Genomic DNA, 20,505 nt, shown 5'->3' with positions numbered 1-20,505 from the left:
GGCAGTGGCCCACACAGGCTTTTGAGCTGGACTCGCGGCCTTGTTCATCGTGGACATGACTTGAGAATTTCTAACGAGGGTTGAAAAAAACTCAGCTAGTGGTCTTCTAACCAATTAGCTCTTTGAATCCCATGCCCTCCCGGGCCCTATTCCCTCTGAAACACCGTCCCCTCTTCGCCCCTGAACTCCAAATGAAAAGCTGGCACCTATGCCGGACAATCACAATGGCTTTGGTGCTGCTGCATAGTTAGTTACACACTTACAATGCCTAGTGCATTAGAGGACATCAGTGGGTACCCACTGGAACTACGTATCTTATTTATTTCCAAACACGCTACTTCTTTTGTGTACATAACTTCCTCCGTATTCGGTATTCACCTTTGATGCCATCCAACATCGTACGCACATTGCACGCACCACCTCTCACCCACTTAAGGTCAGGGCGGCTCCAGCTGGCTGCCCAAGAGAAAAATGGTTCTCGGATTGGGTAAGGGCCCCACAGCTACTGGGGGCAACTCGGGCATGGTATTATAGCATTTCAGTCCATTCCAACCTCCACCTCTGCCTCCCTCCACCCTCACCCCACTGAGTGCGAAACCAGGAACATCAGGCAGAACCCTGAAGGAAGAGGCCTGGAGAAGATAGTCTTCATAACTGGGCCCATTGAATGGGAGGAGATGGAAGTGCCCACAGAGGAATGGGTGGAGGGGTAGCATTTACTGGTTGGGTGGCATAACCCAGCCAAGGGAGGTTGGCCTGGATTTAGATGATCTCATTTTTCATGAGAACAACTTTCTGAGGTTGGCTTCAGTTACCTCACAGGAAATGGAAGACTGGAGGACTGGAACAGAAAACTGGAATGCTGAAATTGGGGCTATTCAGCGTCTGGTTTTCTCCCTGGTGAGAACGAGGCCCTAAACTAAAGTGGATTTCTCCTGCTGCAACAGGATATTTGGTCACAATTTCAGATATCCATTTTGAACATCCAAATATGCCTCGTAACTGTCCTTAGTGTTTCAGTTACAGCTCCACACAGGAATCAACGAATAAACTGATCACTAGTGGCAGTGAAAAAAATCAAGGTTGAGGAGGGGCAATCCTATGCAATATTAGCTGCTGAAGTATCAGGTGAGTCAGAGTACATCAAGATAAGCTTGCAAACAAGCTAAAAACAAAAACAGATAAAAGTTGAAAGGCAGCCCTAATAGGTGAAGGCAGAGAGCATCTGACCGGGTATTTTTATTTGAATGGTGAACTGAGCCAACATTTGTTGAGTCTTGGGTCTCCTCAGAGTCTATGGATTGTCCAAAATGAAAAGATATATCACCTTGAGCCCAATGTGAGCCCATCAAACAGAAGACTTTTAAATTATATTTGTCCCAGGGGCCAGAGCGAGTCTGATTCTTTGCTAGTCACAGAACTTGCTTGGATTCTTTACATTTGTGTAGCCAGTGATTCTTTTTCCTCCCAATTCACAGAGGCCCCGGTCCACAGAAGGAAGCTCTGCAGTTACCTACCTCCATTAGCCAGTAGGTTTTCCTGAACTTTACCCTTCGCATCTTCCATCACTTCTACTATACACTGTGCCATCTTCTTTATAAGACTTTCAGGGAAGGAGAGAAAGAAAATCAGTCAGTAGAGGATAAAATACCCTTTTAGTAGGAGGGGGGCAGGTTGTCTCGATTAAGCGGTTGGTATGGACTAAGCACTGAGACGTACACTCACATAACACGGTTGTACTGATTGAGCCCTTACTGTGTGCAGAGCACTCTTTAAAGTGTTTGGGAAGTACAATATAACCAGACACATTCCCTGCTACAACGAGCTTACAGTCTACAGTCTGAGCCAGTGTTACAGCAGTCTAGGCTGCTGATTTGATAATAATAATAATAATTGTGGTATTTGTTAAGTACTTACTATGAGCCCAGCACTGTACTGAGCACTGGGGTAGATACAAGGTAATTGGGTTGGACAAGGTGCCACAGTGAACTCACAGTCTTCATCCCATTTTACAGATGAGGTAACTGAGGCCCAGAGAAGTGAAGTGACTTGCCCACAGTCACCCCACAGAAAAGCGGCACGTCCTTCTGACTCCTAGGCCCGCACTCTATCCACTAGGAGACAGAAGTGAAATGGCTCGGAATAAAGGGATTCAGGTCTCCAAGGCGGCGCGAGACTATAAATCGGGCACACCTAAATGATAAAATATTGTGCAAATTACTTTGATGTTGCAGCGCTCCCCTCCTGGCTGAGGTACAATCTAATTAAGGTCTGCAGAAGGACTCCCGTGCCCGGAGGCGGGCGGACTCAGACCATTTACCTGGAAATGCAGAACACAGTCTTCTGGCTTTATTCAGCATGAACTTCTTTCACTGTCCTCTCACTGCACACCCTATGTATCATCAGCAAATGCTACATTTTGTGCACACTACACCCAGTTCTCCTATTATGAGGACACAAAACCTCCTCCATGCCGGCATCACAGTGCACCATACTCAAGGAGTTGGGTCGAAAACTCCTTTTCTGCCTAACGAAGTTTTTAATCAAAGTATGCAGTGAAAACACGAGCTGTGACGGAACTGAGCATACTCTGTCTGCAACTCTGGGGCGACGCTGCTCTCATATCCAGTTTGAATCCAACGATGATCCGAAGAAACCTATATACCCCAACAAGGTTGTCGGCTCCTTGAAGGCACAGATCAGTCAGTGAGCCAACTGTATTTATTGAGTGCTTACTGTGTGCAGAACACTGTACTAAGAGCTTGGGAGAGTAATAATGTTGGTATTTGCTAAGTGCTTCCTATGTGGAGAGTATATAGTACTCTGGGGTAGATACAGGGTAATCAGGCTGTCCCACGTGAGGCTCACAGTTAATTCCCATTTTCCAGATGAGGTAACTGAGGCCCAGAGAAGTGAAGTGACTTGCCCACAGTCACACAGCTGCCAAGTGGCAGAGCCGGGAGTCGAACCCATGACCTCTGACTCCGAAGCCCAGGCTCTTTCCACTGAGCCACGCTGCTTCCCCGGTACAATATAACAGACACATTCCCTCCCCACCATGTGCTTAAAGACTAGAGGATGAGACAGACATTAATATAAATTAATGTACGTATACTTACTATGGGCAGGGATCTAGTCTCCTAACTAGTTTAGTCTAGTCTTCTAACTCAATACCTGCTCTCCCTCTCCTCTAGACCGTGAGTTCCATGTGGGACAGGGACTGGGTCCGATCTGTTAACTTGTATCGACCTCAGCGCTTAGTACAGTGTTTGGTACTCTGGTGTTTATTGAGCATTTAATTGGTGAAAGGCACTATGAGGTTGGAAGAGTATCCTGCAGTTGTTAGGCATCATCCCTGACCTCAAGGAGCTTTCCGTGGCTCAGTGGAAAGAGCACGGGCTTGGGAGTCAGAGGTCATGAGTTCGAATCCCGGCTCCGCCACTTGTCAGTTGTGTGACTGTGGGCAAGTCACTTCACTTCTCTGTGCCTCAGTTACCTCATCTGCAAAATGGGGATTAACTTGGGAGCCTCACGTGGGACAACCTGATTACCCTGTATCTACCCCAGTGCTTAGAACAGTGTTCTGCACATAGTAAGCACTTAACAAGTACCAACATTATTATTATTATTATTATTAAGTGACTTGCGCAAGGCCACAAAGGGAACGTGTGTCAGAGCCAGGCCTCGAACCCGGGACCTCCAGCTTTCTGGCCTGCGGCTCTGCCATCGAGCCACACTGAGATCTTAGTCACGGAAGGCCTCCTGGAGGAGATATGATTTTAGTGGGTTTAGAAGATGGGGAGAATGCTGTCTGTTGGATATGTAGGATTTCAGTGGAAAGAGTCCGGGCTTGGGAGTCAGAGGTCATGGGTTCGAATCCCACCTCTGCCACTTGGCAGCTGTGTGACTGTGGGCAAATCACTTAACTTCTCTGTGCCTCAGTTACCTCATCTGTCAAATGAGGATGAAGACTGTGAGCCTCACGTGGGACAACCTGATGACCCTGTATCTACCCCAGTGCTTAGAACAGTGCTCTGCACATAATGAGTGCTTAACAAATACCAACATTATTATTATTATTATGAGAGAGGGGATGAGCATGGAGTTGACAGGGGATGAGTTTAGAGTAAGGGACACTGAGTAGTTAGTATTAGAGGAGCAAAGGGCGTGATCTGAGTTGCAGTAGGAGGAGTGAGGATAAATAGGAGGGAGAGTGCCAACTCTATATTGTACTCCCTCAAGCACTTAGTCCAGTGCTTTGCACAGAGTAAGCACTCAATAAATACGACTGTTTGGAGACAGTTGACTGAGGGCCTTGAATTCACTGGAGATCCGCTTGACACGGGGATGGATAGACAATCATTAGAGATACTTGGAGAGAGGGGCGAGTTCAGTGCTTTACATACACTAAGCATTCAAAACTCTTCATTGATTTCCCAATTGGACCACCCCAGAAATAGGTGAGTAGGAAGAAACCACTGTAACCTAACACATTTTAGGTATATTTCATTCATTCAGTGGTATTTATTGAGCCCTTACCTGTGCGCACAGCACCTTACCAAGCACTTGGGAGAGTACAACACAACAATAAACAGATTCCCTGCCCACAATGGGCTTACAGTCAAGGTGGGGGAGACAGACACCGGTACAAATAAATATAATTACAGGTATGTACATAAGTGTTGGTGGGCTGGGAGTGGGGAAGAGCAAAGGGAACAAGTCAGACGCAGAAGGGAGTGGGGGATGAGGAAAGGTAGGGCTTAGTCTGGGAGGGCCTCTTGGAGGAGATGTGTCTTCAATAAAACTTTGAAGGAGGGAAGAGTAATTGGAAGCTCTTTTGGAAAACAAGAACAAGAACAAGCAGTAGCATTTGTTTTCCAGTAACAGGAGACTTTCAAATTAAAAAACACTAAATAGCCCAGCGTCATTTTACATAAGAAGGGAAACCCAGGCCATTATGGGTCCCTGACCACCTCAGTGACAATGGTTACAAAGGAAACAATGGGTATAAGGTGTGAATTCAAGTTTCAGTCCAAAGAAGCTTTGATTAAATATTGGAGGCCAAATTCCCACTTTCCCTCCATCCTCTAGATCTTTTGGGCAAAAGCCGAATTTTACTTTAACTCTATAGGTAAAACGTTGACTCGTAGAGCCAGTCTGAATCGAATAACTTTATCTTAAAAGCAAATAATAATTGCGGCATTTGGCAAACAGAATCCTAGGACATAGTAGCAGGAAGCCCAGGGGAAACGTGAGAGATTGTGACCCCGTTGTTCTACTTTCCAAGAGCTTGGAACAGTGCTTCGCACACAGTAAGCACTCAATAAATATGATTGAATAATAGAATAAGAAAATGTCAACTGCAGAGTAAGTGTTAATGCCACTCTTCCCTCCATCCTCTAGATCTTTCTGTGGAAAAGCCAAATTTTACCTTAATTATCTGGGTGATCATGGTAATTTATTTCGTTAATGAGTTGTACATCCCCTCGATTCTATTCATTGCTACTGTTTTAATGAGATGTATATCCCCTTGATTCTATTTATTGCCATTGTTTTTGTCTGTCCGTCTCCCCGATTAGACTGTGAGCCCGACAATGGGCAGGGACTGTCTCTATCTGTTGCCGATTTGTACATTTTAAGCGCTTAGTACAGTGCTCTGCTCATAGTAAAACGCTCAATAAATACTATTGAATGAACCTGCAGAGTCAGCTGAATTGAATGACTCTCTTAAAAACAAATAGTAACTGAGGCATCTGGCAAAAAAAACAAACAAACAAAAAAACAAAACCCCAAAAACCAAAAGCCTAGGAAAACTCCAGAGAAAATGTGAGAGTATAAGACAGGGCAGCATGACTTAGTGGAAAGAGCAGAAGCTTGGGAGTCAGAGGTCATGGGTTCTAATCTTGATCCTCTACTTTGCTGCGGGACCTTGGGCAAGTCACTTAACCTCTCTGTGCCTCAATTCCCTACCTGTAAAATGGGGATTAAGATCGTGAGCCCCACATGAGACAACCGGATTACCTTGTATCTACCCCAGCGATTAGAACAGTGCTTGGCACACAGTAAGCACTTTAACAAACACCATCATTATTACACAGAGTGAAGTGATAATGCCACGGCAAGCTCGAATTTCTACTACTGAGGCTCATCATTAATGATCTCCTTTCATTCCCAAATAGCAAGAGGGGACAGGCTGGGCCTTTCTTAATCGAGAGTCCATGGCTCAGTTTACCTGGAGGAGGGAGGTCCACTGGCTGGAACACAAGGCTGGCACTCTGTCCTGCTGCTGACTCACAAGGCCCAACCCTGGCCAAGTCACCTCTTTGTCTCACTGCTTCCTCATCTCACTAATGGCGGGGACAACAGCATGGCCTGCGGCAAAGAGGCCTCGGGAATAAGTACTTGAAAATCACTCTGCAAATGAACGGGGCTGGCAAGTGCTGATAGCCGGCAGCTGGCTAAGGCTAAGGATGGCTAAGGCACTCAAAGCCACACTCCCTGCCTTTTGAGTGCCTCCGATAAATTGGTATGGTTTTCCTGGGTCGGTCTGAGACTTTGAAAAATATCCTTGAGTGTAGCACAGAGCACGGTCATATTTAGGAGCATTAAATAATAGATATGCCGCGATCTCACGTTCATCTTAGTCCTCAGGATATCTAAGCAAACGTGATTCCCTCTGGCCTGAAACTCCCTCCCCATTCCTATGCTACATATCACCACTCGCCCCACTTCAAAACCTTACTAAAATCACACCCTCAAGGGGCCTTTAGAGTGACCTGGTGTATAGAGGACCGGCCTGGGAGTCAGAAGGACCCGGGTTCTAATCCCAGCTCTGCCACTTGTCTGCTGTGTGACCCTAGGCAAGTCACTTCAGTTCTCTGGGCCTCAGTTACCTCATCTGTAAAATGGGGATTAAGACTGTGAGCCCCGCGTGGGACTGTGTCCAACCCGATTTGTTTCTATCCGCCCCGGCACTTAGTACAGTGCCTGGCACACAGTAAGTGCTAGACAAATATCACAATTATAATAATAATCATGGTATTTGTTAAGTGCTTACTCTGTGCCAAGCATTAACTAAGCCCTCATTTCACGTTGGTGTTTGTTAAGCGCTTACTATGTGCAGAGTACCGTTCTAAGTGCTGGGGTGGATACAGGGTAATCAGTTTGTCCCACGTGAGGCTCACAGTTAATCCCCATTTTACAGATGAGGTAACTGAGGCACAGAGAAGTGAAGTGACTTGCCCACAGTCACACAGCTGACAAGTGGCGGAGCCGGGATTCGAACCCGTGACCTCTGACTCCCAAGCCCGTGCTCTTTCCACTGAGCCACACTGCTTATCATTTCCCCCTACTCCCTCTGCCTTCACTTATGCGCCTAGATCTGTACTCTTTAAGCACTTGGTTTCACTCCACTCTCGGCCCCATAGCACTTAAGTACATATCCATAATTTATTTTAATATCTGTCTTCCCCTCTAGAAGGTAAACTCCTGTGGGCAGGAGACGTGACTACCGACTCTCTTGTATGGCACTTTCCCAAGCACTTAGTATGATGCTCTGCACCCAGTAAGTAGTAAATAAATACCACTGATTGACTGACTGCACTCAATAGCCAGCCCACTGTATTTTTTCTTAAAATGGTGGTCAGGTGCTGCAGCCCCTAAAGAGTAGGGCTCAAAGCCTTTTAACAACCTTAAATATGTACCGCATTTTTATTTTTCCATAGTGCAATCCTATCAATAATCTCATTTTGTCCTCACAACATCCCCCAAAATGAGGAAGAAGTACGCCATAGAGATGAAGATACCGAGGCCCAGATAAATTAACAATCGATATTATGTATCGAGTGCCTATTGCGTGTAGGGCACTGTACTAAACGCTTAAAAGAGTGCAATAGAATTAGGAGACCGATCTTTGCCACTCAGGAGTTTACAATCTAGAGGGAGAGGCAGACCCTCAAATACATTAGAGGTAGGAGGAAGTAATAGAGAATAAATTATATATATTAATAAGTGCCAGGGAAGGGATGTTACCAAGTATAAAAGTGATTTGGAAGTTCTGTAGTATCCCTTGTGGGAAGGCAGTCCTTTAGGAAAAGACTTCTGGAGGAAATAGATTCCAGAAGGGCTTTGAAGATGGGGAGAGACGTGGATTGCTGGATGTGAAAGGGGAGTGAGTTTCAGGCAGGAGAGGGGGCGTGAGCATGAGGCCGGTGACAGGAGAGACGAAGGATAAGCAAGGTATCTTGACTTGAGAGGAGCAAAGTGCCCAAACTGGGGGATATTGGGAGGATACTTAATGCGGAGAGAGCCAACTGAGCCCAGCATGACCAGAGAAGCAGCGAGGCTCAGTGGAAAGAGCCTGGGTTTGGGAGTCAGAGGTCATGGGTTCTAATCCCGGCTCCGCTGCTTGTCAGCTGTGTGACTTTGAGGCCTCTCTTTGCCTGTTACCTCATCTGTAAAATGGGGATTGATTGTGTGCCCCACGTGGGACAACCTGCTCACTTTGTATCCCCCAGCACTTAGAACAGTGCTTTGCACATAGTAGTGCTTAACAAATACCATTATTATTATTATTATTATCGGTGGAAAGAGCAGGCACCTGGGAGTTAGAGGACCCGTGTTCTGATTCCGGTTCTGTTACATACCTGCTGTATGATGTATTGCCATTGTTCTTGTCTGCCTGTCTCCCCCGATTAGACTGTAAGCCTGTCAAAGGGCAGGGACTGTCTCTATCTGTTGCCGATTTTACATTCCAAGCGCTTAGTACAGTGCTCTGCACATAGTAAGCACTCATTAAATACTATTGAATGAATGAATGACCTTGGACAAGTCACTTAACTTCTATGTGCTTCAGTTTTTCTCATCTGTAAAATGGGGATCCAATACCTGCTTTTCTTATTTAGACTGTGAGTCCCAGGTCACTCAGTCAGTCAATCATATTTATTGAGTGCTGTTTGCAAACACTGTACTAAGCGCTTGAGAGAGTACAGTTCAACAATAAACAGACACACTCCCTACCCACAGTGAGCTTGCAGTCTAGAGGGGAAGACAGTGCAGAGTCAACGCTTAACAACACCAAAGTTATTATTCAAGCCGGTGATCAGGAGCTTCTGCTTGATGGAGGGAGGAACGAACAATCAGTAGAAGTTTCCGAAGAGTGGGAAGGATGCACAACCAGTGAATGGAGGAGCTGGATTGGGAACCCAGGTCCTGTGTCCCAGACTTATATTATCTCCACTAGACCAACTGCTCTGGCTCAGCCAGGATTTGCCCCCTTCTTATTTTCTGTTGCTCCCCTCAATTCTAGGTAGGACAGGTGTATGCGCTTCACAGTGTAAGGCTGGAAATAAGTTGAAGTATATAAACATCTACTGCTGCAACTGGCCACTTGAGAACAGAAAATCAATTGCACATTAAAGAGAAGGCCCATGTAAAATTATTTTAAAACAGGTGTCCAGACAAAAATGAAATTTAAAGATACTCTAATTAAGCTCAAATAACTGTGGTATTTGTTAAGCACTGGGGTAGGTAGAAGTGAGCCTGTTGTGGGCAGGTATCGTCTCTACTTGCTGAACTGTACTTCCCAAGTGCTTAGTACAGTTCTCTGCACACAGTAAGTGCTCAATAAATAAGATTGAATGAATGAATGAATGAATAATTAGGACCCACATGGATCACGGTCTAAGTAGAAAGAAGAAAGGGTAATAATAATTATGGCATTTGTTAAGCACTTACTATGTGCCAAGCACTGTTCTAAGCGCTGAAGTAAATACAAGGTAATCAGGTTGTCTCACGTGGGGCTCACAGTCTTACTCCCCATTTTACAATTGAGGGAACTGAGGCACAGAGAAGTGAAGTGACTTGCCCGAAGTCACATAGCCGATAAGTGGCAGAGCCAGGATTAGAACCCACGACCTCTGACTCCCAAGCCCGGGCTCTTTACACTAAACCATTTTGCGGATGAGGGAACTGAAGCCCAGAGAAGTTAAGCGACCTTCCCAAGGTTGCACAGCAGGTAAATGGCAGAGCTGGGATTATAACCTAGGTGCCCTGACTCCCAGACCCATGCTCTTTCCACTACACTACGCTGCTTTGAATTAGATAGCATTTCAATACTGCAGAAATTGGCAGGAGTGCCTGATAATAGATCCTAAATGAGTGTTAACTGTAAACACTCAGCACCTAGTATTTAATCCATGTCATACATAATACGCGAAGTGACAAGGGTAACTTGCGCTCAAGCGATTTAATATTTCAGGCAAGGTACTGGTAACCTGGTTAAGAGGAGAGGACCCAAATATACAAAAGCGCAAAACATACGCCGTCTTTAAAGGTGAAAATATAAGACATCAAGGACTAATACGGTACTCAGCAAAAAACAAGTTGATCCAAAACCGCAGCATTCAGTCATTCATTCATTCCATCGTATTTATTGAGTGTTTACTGTGTGCAAAGCACCAAGGAATAAATCAAAAATAAACAAATGGAAAGGTCCTGCGAACCAAATACCATCTTATAAGCTACATGGAAAAACACTCAGTCTCCCTGAGTAAATAAATAATAAAAGGATGTGGAAACAATACACCTTGCGAACTCCAGTCCCTTCTCTGCTATCCTGGCAGGAAGCAGTGCTGACAGGTTTATGCTGCCTAGGTTACAAGCACAGCTAGTGTTTGTTTATGCAATAGCACTTCAGCACGTTTCAAAGACTCAAGCAGTACTTTTCAGAGAATTATGACCGTGTGTGTATGCTTTGCCCATGTGTTCCGCATGCACACGTCTGTTTCATTTGCATTTCCTGTTACTTTACAGGATTTGCATTGCTCCAAATTCCTAGACATATAATTTTTTTGACATGTTAACTCTATAATTCCAACACGTGTTGGATTAAGATTCCTGGAGCATTTTTTTTATGGTGTTTGTTAAGCCCTTACTTTGTGCCAGGCACAGTTCTAAGCGCTGGGATAGATACACCGTGATCAGGTTGTACACAGTCCGCGTCCCACATGGGGCTCCCAGTCTTAATCCCCATTTTACAGATGAGGTAACTGAGGCACAGAGAAATGAAGTGACTTGACGAAGGTCACACGGCAGACAAGTGACAAAGCCGGGACTAGAACTCAGGTCCTTTTGATTCCCAGGGCCGTTCTTTTAGCCACTAGGCCATGCTGCTTCCGTCCAAGGTTCCATGCATCATGAGCAGCTTAAAAGTAACTAACAAAGTGTTAGTGGTGAAATTATAAGTCAACTGTAGGATTCCCAATTCCTATTTTATGCCTGATTCAATTAAGCTGCCCCTCTAGACTGTAAGCTCGTTGTGGGCAGGGATGTTGAGTGTTTAATTGCTTATATTGTACTCTCCCAAGCATTTAGTACAGTGCTTTGTACACAGTAAGTACTCAATAAAATGAGTGAGTGAACAAATGAATTCTGCAGATCACATTTCTTCAAACCGTGTTCCTAGGAGCCTCTAGATTGTAGGCAGTCTTGAAAATGCCAGAATCATTTCATTAGTGTGCCTGTCAATTCTCTGTAAAGTGGAATGATCGATTAAAAAACGCAGACGGGACCCAGACACTCCAAATTTTGAAACGTGGGGTCAGAAAATGCTGATCATTTGGAAAAACCCTCTGCCTTTGGAGAACCTTTCATCAACAGCCCTACTCTTCTTCCTACAGCTCATGAAATGGGCTACCTCTCTGTGGGATTAGATTCTTCAACGACAAATCCCATAGGCAAATCGACAAGTCACCCTGAGTGACCTGATTGACCTTGCTGTAGTCTAAATGGGGGTTAAACACCCTGTCCTCTTCAGACCAGCCCTAGAACCAGATTTAGATAAGTGTGGGTTTGGCTAAAACAAGAACACTGTGTCCTGTGAAAACAATGTCAGCTTCTCACTTGTATGTAGTAAATAAGGTTTATTTTACCTTTCAGCAAAGGTATCCAGTTTCCCCAACTCATCTGAAAGACTAACAAGAGAATCCAATGTCCCCACCTAAAAAAGACCATAAATAAATCAAATGTTCACAGCTTATGGCAAGATACGTGCTGTTAATGTTTTATCGGAATTACTTCTCTTACGAAAAGTATGCCCTGATTAAGGACTAATTCAAATTCTCGAAATTTGCTAGAGCTTTACTTCAGTGAAACTATTCTTTTTTCACATTATGGACAACTTTTTTTAGCCATAGGAAGATTTGTATGTTGCACCCTAGGGGCTTTCCCTCTTTGCGGTTTTCTTTCTCCGATTTACATAATTATCATATTCAATTCAAACTGAAGCAGCAGAGAGACATTGAACAAACAAGTCACATTTTTTTTTCCAGTTTACTAAGAAATTAGGGATTATTGGCACCCAGTTATTATTCCGTTGAGTACCTTTGTGATTGTCTCCTTATTTCGTTTGCACCTCAAGATTAACTTAGTACAAATCCAGACTATAGTAACCTTTCCATGAGATAAAAGTATTCTTTCCCAAGAGAGAACTCAATGGAGTAGGCAAAACTGATTCCATCTGAATACCCAGAGTCTGCCTAGTTTTCTCCATTGACTGTGCTTCCAAGAAGCCTTCCCTGACAAAGCCATCATTTCAGCTAATCAACTGTAGTGAGTGCTTACTGTGCACAGAACACTGTACTAAATATTTGAGAGAGTACAACAAAACAGTATAAATAACACATTCCCCACCCACAACAAGCTTACAGTGTAGAGGGGGAGAGAGAGGCATTAATGTAAATAAATAAATAAATTACGGATAAGTACATAAGTGCTGTAGGGCTGGGGTGGGAATGGTGAATAAAAGGAGCAAATCAGGGAGATGCAGAAGGGAGTCGGAAAAGAGGAAATGAGGCCTTAGGGAAGACCTCAATAAGACTTGGAAGGTGGGGAGAATAAATGACTGGCAGATCTGAAAAGTGAGGGCATTCCAGGCCAGTGGCAGGATGTGGGCGAGAGGTTGCCAAGCGAGATGGACGAAATTGAGGTACAGTGAGTAGGTTGGCATTAGAAGAGCAAAGTGTGCAGGCTGGGTTGTAATAGGAGGGTGGAGAGTTGAGGTAGGAGGGGGAAAGCTGATTGAGTGCTTTAAAACTGATGGTGAGGAGTTTCTGTTTGATGTGGAGGTAGAGGGCAACCAACGGAGGTTCTTGAGGAGTGGGGAAATATGGACTAGAACGTTTTTGTAGAATAAACGATCTGGGCAGCAGAGTGAAGTATGGACTGGAGTGAGGAGAGACAGGAGGTAGGGAGGTCAGCAAGGAGGCTGATACAGTAATCAAGGCAGGATAGCATACCATTCGCCCGTTCCCTTCTCTATGGCCTGTGGACTTGGATCCGAACCCCTTCAGCACTTGATACTCACCCTCAGCCCCACAGCGCTTACGTACATATCCTTTCACTCTCCCGAATGATCTGATCTATAATTTATTTTAATATCTATTTTATTATCTATTCATATTTTAATCCCCTACTAGACAGTAAGCTCCTTGTGGGCAACGACCGGGTTGACCGACTCTATTGGAACGCACTCTCCCAAGCTCTTAGTACATTGGTCCGTACACAGTGAGCATTCAGTAACTACCACTGATTGATTGATTTGTGCTTCAAGATATATATTCCAACCCGTCCCTTTCTCTGGTTTCTTGGCTGCTCCCTTAATTACTGGGACTTTTTTTAATTTGCACTGCCATCCATTTTTGAACAGGATTTACATTTTATGGTTGGTCTGTGTTGTGGAATGTCAAAAATTCAATCTTTAAAACACAGCACAGGAGCAAAGGAGAAAATAGGTTGGGAGCAAGTCTTTCACACTGTAACCAGCAGCTGCAGAAAACAATTATGAAAAAAGGGCAGAGAACTCCTAGAAAGTACAAATACAACTTCTTCCAAAGGAGTGCCTAATATTTCATCATATTATATCAGTGTGGTATTTAATAACGACTGTGGCATTTAAGTGCTTACTATGTGCCAGGCACTGTTCTAAGCGTTGGGGTAGATACAAGATATTCGGTTTGTCCCACAGATGGCTCACGGTCTTAATCCCCGTTTTACAGGTGAGGTAACTGAGGCCCGGAGAAGTGAAGTGACTTGTCCAAAGTCACACAGCAGACAAGTGGTGGAGCCAGGATTAGTACCCAGGTCTTTTTGACTCCCAGGCCCATGCCCTATCCACTAGACCTCGCTGCTCCTCGATTTCCTCAACCTCCCCCTTTTTTTTTAACATGACTCTCTCCCAGAACATCTAGGAATATGGGTTCATAGGCCCTTTTTTCTTTTTCTGTGTAATATTTACTGAGTGCCCATAAAATGGCAGGTGTTGTCCCAAAAGTACACATGATATCGTCCCTGTCTTTCGGAGTTTATTCACAAGGCATTGTGACACAGACACCACATTTGTGGATATGTCATTTCAGCTCCAACTTAGATAAATCTCTTTTTACAGTTGATGTTTTGATTTTCTTTTTCTGAAGCAAATGCCTTAAGCCTCTCTGTCTCTTATTCTCATCTTATTACCTATCATACTATTAAATGATGAGGATACCCACGTTTCTCCCCCTTCTCGATGTATTTTCCTCCACCAGATCTCTTACTACCAATTTATTGGGTGCCCGAACTCAACTTTGCAAAACAGTTCTGCTTTTCGTGGCTGCCTCCTCCTCCTCCTTTTCACCTTTCAAAAGCACCACACGGGAGGGAAAGCTTTTGAAATCACATCTCCTCTGGAAGGTCTTCTGTGATTAATACATCTCATCTCCCTATCCTCCCTATCCCTATCCTGTGGCTGATTGAAAGCCACAGAGTAGCCTCTCCTTTGCTCTCCTTCCTAAAGACCTCCTGTTTCCCCCATCCTTCTAGCCGACCCATCCATCCATCCAACCAACCGTTCTTCCGCTCCTCTGCCCCTGGATTTTACCTTGAAGTCAGGGATGGTGAATTTGGTGTTGTAGGACAGGTTGGATTTGGAAGTAACCGTGTTCATCCGCTCCAGCGCTTGAAGATTCTCCTTATCTCCCGGAGCGGAAATCAGCCAAAACTCAGCCATGCTTCAAGCCTTCCCTTACAGCCAAAGTTGCTGGAGTTGAAACAAAATACCAAATAAATACATTCGGTCAAAAAGGAGGCATGAGCTAAAGTTTTCCCCAGCCCCTTATCTCAGAACTGAATTGGCACTGGAATCTTTTCCCCTCTCTATTCTTCAGCCTGAGCGAGCCTTGTATAAAGACATGTTTACTAAGGAAATCCATTTGTTTTCCATGTCCTTTACCTTGCTCTGAGACCTGGGAGGGCACTGCAGCAGTTTCTCCCTCCGCTGGGTTGTTCCAGCCGGTTCTAAAAGGAGGAGGAGAAGGTAGGGAAGGAGGAGGAGAAGGAGGAGAAAGAAGAGGAGGAGGAGAAATAGGAGAAAGAGAAGGAGGAGGAGAAAAAGGAGGAGAAGCAGGAGGAGGAAGAAGGGGCAGTTTTTTTCCTTGCCTTTCCATCTCTCCATTCACATAAGAAACCCCAGTGTGACCTCATAAAACTAATAACAACAAGGAGGTTGTCTTACACAGGTGCTGCCTCTCTTCCTAAAGCTCTCCTCTGCATGGCACATTTTGGAGGGAGTCCATGGGCTGTCTTCAAAACTATTTGGGTTTAGTGGGGGCAATTTATTTGGGAATTTATGGGTCACAAGGAAGGGAAGGACCCCGGGGGAAAAATGTCATCTAGGGAATTTGAGCAAACCTCTCACCTAGACGGAAGAAGAAGGGATCTCAGCCAGCTTTGGGAAAATCTCTTCTGAAATCAATCAGTGGTATGCATTGAGTGCTTACTGTATGCAGAGCAGTGTACTAAGAGCTGGGGAGAGCACAGTGCTACAGAGTTGGTAGACGTGACCACTGCACACAAGAAGTTCACAGTCTAGAGAGAAACACCAGAACAGCAACTCTACAACCGGGGCTTAGCACAGACAATTTACCAGGCCGAGGGGTCCCAACTCTAGTGCCCAGGTATTTCAGCGTCTACCCTTTGACCACTAAAGTCCTGCTTATTTAAGACCTCTTCCCCCCCAAACCCTCCCCCCAACACCCTGCTCAAACACATACACACACACACCCCTTACCCAGAAGAAGGGGTCCCAACTCTGGTCACCGGGGGTTTCAGTCTCCACCCTTTGACCACAGAAATTCTGCCGGTCAAACACCTCCCCACAAACACACACACCCAGCTCTGCCATTTGTCTGCTGTGTGACCTTGGGTAAGTCACGTCACAATTGTGCCTGAGGTCCCTCACCTGTAAAATAGGGACTAAGACTGTGATTCCCCCAATGTGGGACATGGAATGTGTCCGACCTGATTATCTTCTATCTACCCCAGCGCTTAGAACAGTGTCTGGTACATAGAGAAGCAGCGTTGCTTAGTGGAAAGTGCACGGGCTCGGGAGTCAGAGGACATGGGTTCTACTCCCGGCTCCGCCACTCGTCTGCTGTGTGAACTTGGGCAGGCCACTTCACTTCTCTGTGCCTCAGTTCCCTCATCTGTAAAATTAAGACTGCGAGCCTCATGTGGGACAACCTGAGTACCCTGTACCTACCCAAGCGCTTAGAACAGTGCTTGGCACATAGTAAGTGCTTAACAAATCCCATTATTATTATTAGTAGTAGTAATAAGTGCTTACTAATAAACATCATGGTATTTGTTAAATGCTTACTCTGTGCCAGGCACTGTTCTAAGCACTTACTAATCATCATCATGGTGTTTGTTAAGCACTTACTTTGTGCCAGATACTGTTCTAAGCTCTTAATAATAATTGCCATGGTATCTGTTAAGTGCTTACTTGGTGCCAGGCACTGTTCTAAGCGCTTAATAATAATTGCCATGGTATCTGTTAAGTGCTTACTTGGTGCCAGGCACTGTTCTAAGCACTTAATAATAATTGCCATGGTATCTGTTAAGTGCTTACTCGGTGCCAGGCACTGTTCTAAGCACTTACTAATAATCATCATGGTGTTTGTGAAGCACTTACTTTGTGCCAGACACTGTTCTAAGCGCTTAGTATTAATTGCCATGGTATTTGTTAAGTGCTTAATCTGTGCCAGGCACTGTTCTAAGCACTTACTAATAATCATCATGGTGTTTGTGAAGCACTTACTTTGTGCCAGACACTGTTCTAAGCGCTTAATATTAATTGCCATGGTATTTGTTAAGTGCTTACTCTGTGCCAGGCACTTTCTAAGTGCTGGACAAATATCATGAAACACCCTCCTTCCCCTCTCCCCCCGCCCCGCCGGCCCCACTCGGTTCGTGTTCTCCGAGCTCTCTGGTTAACGCTCGCTTGGTTAGCAGGAGAAAGCAGGATGGGAAAGGGAGTTTTGAAAAGTGGAGGCCAGAGGCCAGGTCACTAAAGCCTCTGCCGCCTTGTAAAGACAAAACGAAACGATGACCATTTCTCCCGTCTTTGCGTCAAACAGCTTCGGGGCGCATCGACCCTCTTCTTCTTCCTCCTCCTCCTCCTCCTCCTTCCCCTCTCGCTCCCGCCACCAACGTGTACCGGTCCTGAGCCTCCTGCTCTCCCCCCCCCCAGCCCTGCCCCTAATATAATAATAATCATCATAATAGATGATGATGGGATCTGTTCAGCGCTTACTATGCGCCAAGCACTGTTCTAAGCCCTGGGGTAGATACAGGGTCATCGGGCTGTCCCCCTTGGGGCTGAGAGTCTTCAGCCCCATTTGACAGATGAGGGAACTGAGGCCCAGGGAAGGGAATCGGCTTGCCCAAGGGTACGAAGCGGACAGGTGGCGGAGGCGGGATGAGAACCCACGTCCTCTGACTCCCAGGTCCGGGCTCTTGCCAGGCGGGGACGGTGCTGGGCGCCCCTCTCGACGCCCCCCGCCCTGCCCCGGCCTGCCACCCCGCTCCTGTCCGGTCCGGTCCTATACTGTCCGGTCCTGTCCTATACTGTCCGGTCCGGTCCTGTCCTGTTCTCTCTGGTCCGGTTCTGTCCGGTCCTGTACTGTCCGGTCCTGTACTGTCCGGTCCTGTCCTGGCCAGTGCTGTCCGGTCCCGGTCCGGTGGAAGGCTGTGTCGGCCGATGCCTCGTCCTGTCACCTGGCAAGGTGGACTTGGGTGCTCCTCCCCCCCGGCCCCCAAACCCCCCCGGACCCTCCGGCCCCCCCCCCCCCCCGGCCCCTCGCCCTTACCTGGCTCCGGCCAGCCCTTTGCATAACCCGGAGCGGGTCCGGAGGAGGGGTCCGGGGGAGGGGGGCGGAGGTCTGCGGGGTGTGCGGGGTCTGGGGGATGGAGGTCGGGGGTCGGGGTGCCCAGGCTGCGGCTGCTGGCCTGCTCCCGCTGTCGGCCTCCTCTGCCTCCGGCCCGGCCCGGCCCGGCCCCGCCCCGTCCCACTTTTTATCCCGCGCGGGGCTCCGGGGGTGGACGGACCGACCGACCGACCGACCGACCGACCGGCCGAATCACCGCCCCGCCCGCCCGCCCTCCTCCTCTCCTGCCCTCCCTCCCCACCCTCCTAACCCCTTCTCCCCTCCCTCCTCCCTTTCCCCTTCCCTCCTCCTTTCCCCCTTCCTTCCTCCCTTTCCCTCCATCCCTCCTCCTACCTTCTTCCCTTCCCTCCTCCCTTCCCACCTCCCCTCCTTCCCTCCATCCCTCCTCCCTTCCCTCCATCCCTCTCTCTTTCTTTCTTCCCTCCATCCCTCCTCCCCCCTTCCCTTCCCTCCATCCCTCCTCCCTTCCCTCCTCCCCTCCATCCCTCTTCCTTTCCATCCCTCCTTCCCTCCTCCTCCCCTCCATCCCTTCCTCCTCCCTTGCCCCCATCTCTCCTCCCATCCTTCTTCCCCTCCTCCTCCCTTCCCTCCCCCCTCCATCCCTCCCTCCTCCCTTTCCTCCATCCCTCCTCCCATCCCTCTTCCCTTCCCTCCTTTCCTCTTCCCTCCTCCCCTCCCTCCCCCCTTCCTCCACCTTCTTCCCTTCCCTCCCTCCCTCCCTCCAGCGACAGTATTAGCCGGAGCAAGGGATATTGACCGCCCGCTGTCCGCCCCACACCCCACTAGAGGAGCCAGGATGGGAGAGCGACCCATCGCGGGGGCGCCCAGGGGAGACGGGGAATAATATTCTTTCAATAGTATGTATTGAGCGCTTACAATGGGCAGAGCGCTGTATTAAGCGTTTGCAATGTACAATTCGACAACTGACAGGGACAATCGCTGCCCATTGATGGGCTTACGGTCTAAGTGAAGGTGTTTGTTAAGCGTTTATAATAATAATAACGTTGGTATTCGTTAAGCGCTCACTCTGTGCAGAGCACTGTTCTAAGCTCTGGGGCACATACAGGGTAATCAGGTTGTCCCACGCGAGGCTCACAGTTAATCCCCATCTTCCAGATGAGGTACCTGAGGCACAGAGAAGTGAAGCGACTTGCCCACAGTCACACAGCTGACGAGCGGCAGAGCCGGGATTCGAACCCATGACCTCTGACTCCGAAGCCCGGGCTCCTTCCACTGAGCCACGCTGCTTCTCTAATTATCTGCTAAGCACTGTTCTAAGCGCTGGGGTAGGTGCAAGGTAATCGGGTTGTCCCACGTCGGGTTCACGGTCTTCACCCCCGCTTTACAGATGAGATAAGTGAGGCACGGAGAAGCGACTTGCCCAAGGTCACACACGGCAGACAAGTGGCTGATCTGGGGGACGGGACAGAGAGAGGACGCTCCGACCTCACCCCGCACCCCTGAATGACGGTTTTCCACCTGGCTAGCAGAGCCTTCCGCACGCAGAACTGGGTCGAGGAGATCTGGGGATAGGCCTCATCGGAGCCCCGCACGCCGACGGGCACCCGGCGGCTACGGCAGGCTGTGGCGGCGGCCCAGGAGGCTGACCCTAGTCCTAGGTGGAGGGGACCCCCAGGGAGACGCCCTTCTGGGGGTCCCTGCTGAAGGGGAGCTGCAGAGAGGGAGTGTGCTAGCTGGAGCTGCTCAAGTTGCTTGGGGGTTTGCCCCGGTTCCGCTCAGTGAGGAAAGTATGCATGACCGCACACTCATTATGGGCCGGGAACGGGTCCTCTAATGCTGACGTATTGTACTCTCCCGAGCGCTTAGTACGGTGCTCTGCCCTTGGTAAGGCTCAATGAATAAGTAAATACCACTGATCGATTGGTTGACGGCCCATGGAATCCAACTCCAGGGAAGGATATTGCTAGGATGTTTCGGCTTTATCTAAAACTAAAAAAACCCAAAACCTGTGGAAATACATTTTCTCCAGAGTTGACTCCTGAACTTACCAGGCGGCTCCCTGAGATCAGAACCATGGCCAGCCGTGTTTTCTCTGTTTTCTGTGCAAGAAAAGCTTCTTCGAGCCGGTCACCTGGGTCGCCTTTCATTCCAAGCGCTTAGTACAGTGCTCTGCACATAGTGAGCGCTCAATTAATACTATTGAATGAATCAGGGGGAGATTAAGGGGGCTGGCATCCTGGACCAGGGGAGCCCTCGGGAATGTATGGACGTTTGAGAACAGGAG

The 20,505-nt window shown here is 47.3% G+C and overlaps 1 protein-coding gene across 4 annotated transcripts in view; it reads right to left on the bottom strand.

Moving 5' to 3' along the window:
* Positions 1 to 18,344, bottom strand: part of ATP6V1C2 (ATPase H+ transporting V1 subunit C2) — a 49,560-nt gene extending 31,216 nt beyond the window's left edge. For 2 of the 4 annotated variants that reach the window (XM_001505923.4, XM_001505890.4), the window contains exons 1-4: positions 15,266 to 15,350; positions 14,915 to 15,073; positions 11,931 to 11,998; positions 1,518 to 1,603 (exon numbers count right to left, since the gene is read on the bottom strand). In XM_001505923.4, coding sequence (XP_001505973.1) covers positions 1,518 to 1,603; positions 11,931 to 11,998; positions 14,915 to 15,043 — 283 coding nt within the window. In that variant the 5' untranslated portion in view covers positions 15,044 to 15,073; positions 15,266 to 15,350. Of the gene's footprint in view, positions 1 to 1,517; positions 1,604 to 6,232; positions 6,326 to 11,930; positions 11,999 to 14,914; positions 15,074 to 15,265; positions 15,351 to 18,182 lie in introns of those variants that run through there. The other 2 variants (XM_029058680.2, XM_039912371.1) reach the window with 2 other exon arrangements.
* Positions 18,345 to 20,505: the final 2,161 nt, after the last annotated feature.

Source organism: Ornithorhynchus anatinus, chromosome 1 (genome assembly GCF_004115215.2).
Source record: "Ornithorhynchus anatinus isolate Pmale09 chromosome 1, mOrnAna1.pri.v4, whole genome shotgun sequence".
Taxonomy (NCBI): domain Eukaryota; kingdom Metazoa; phylum Chordata; class Mammalia; order Monotremata; family Ornithorhynchidae; genus Ornithorhynchus; species Ornithorhynchus anatinus.
The sequence above is the reverse complement of the archived record's forward strand: the minus strand, read 5'-3'. Positions and strand labels throughout refer to the sequence as shown.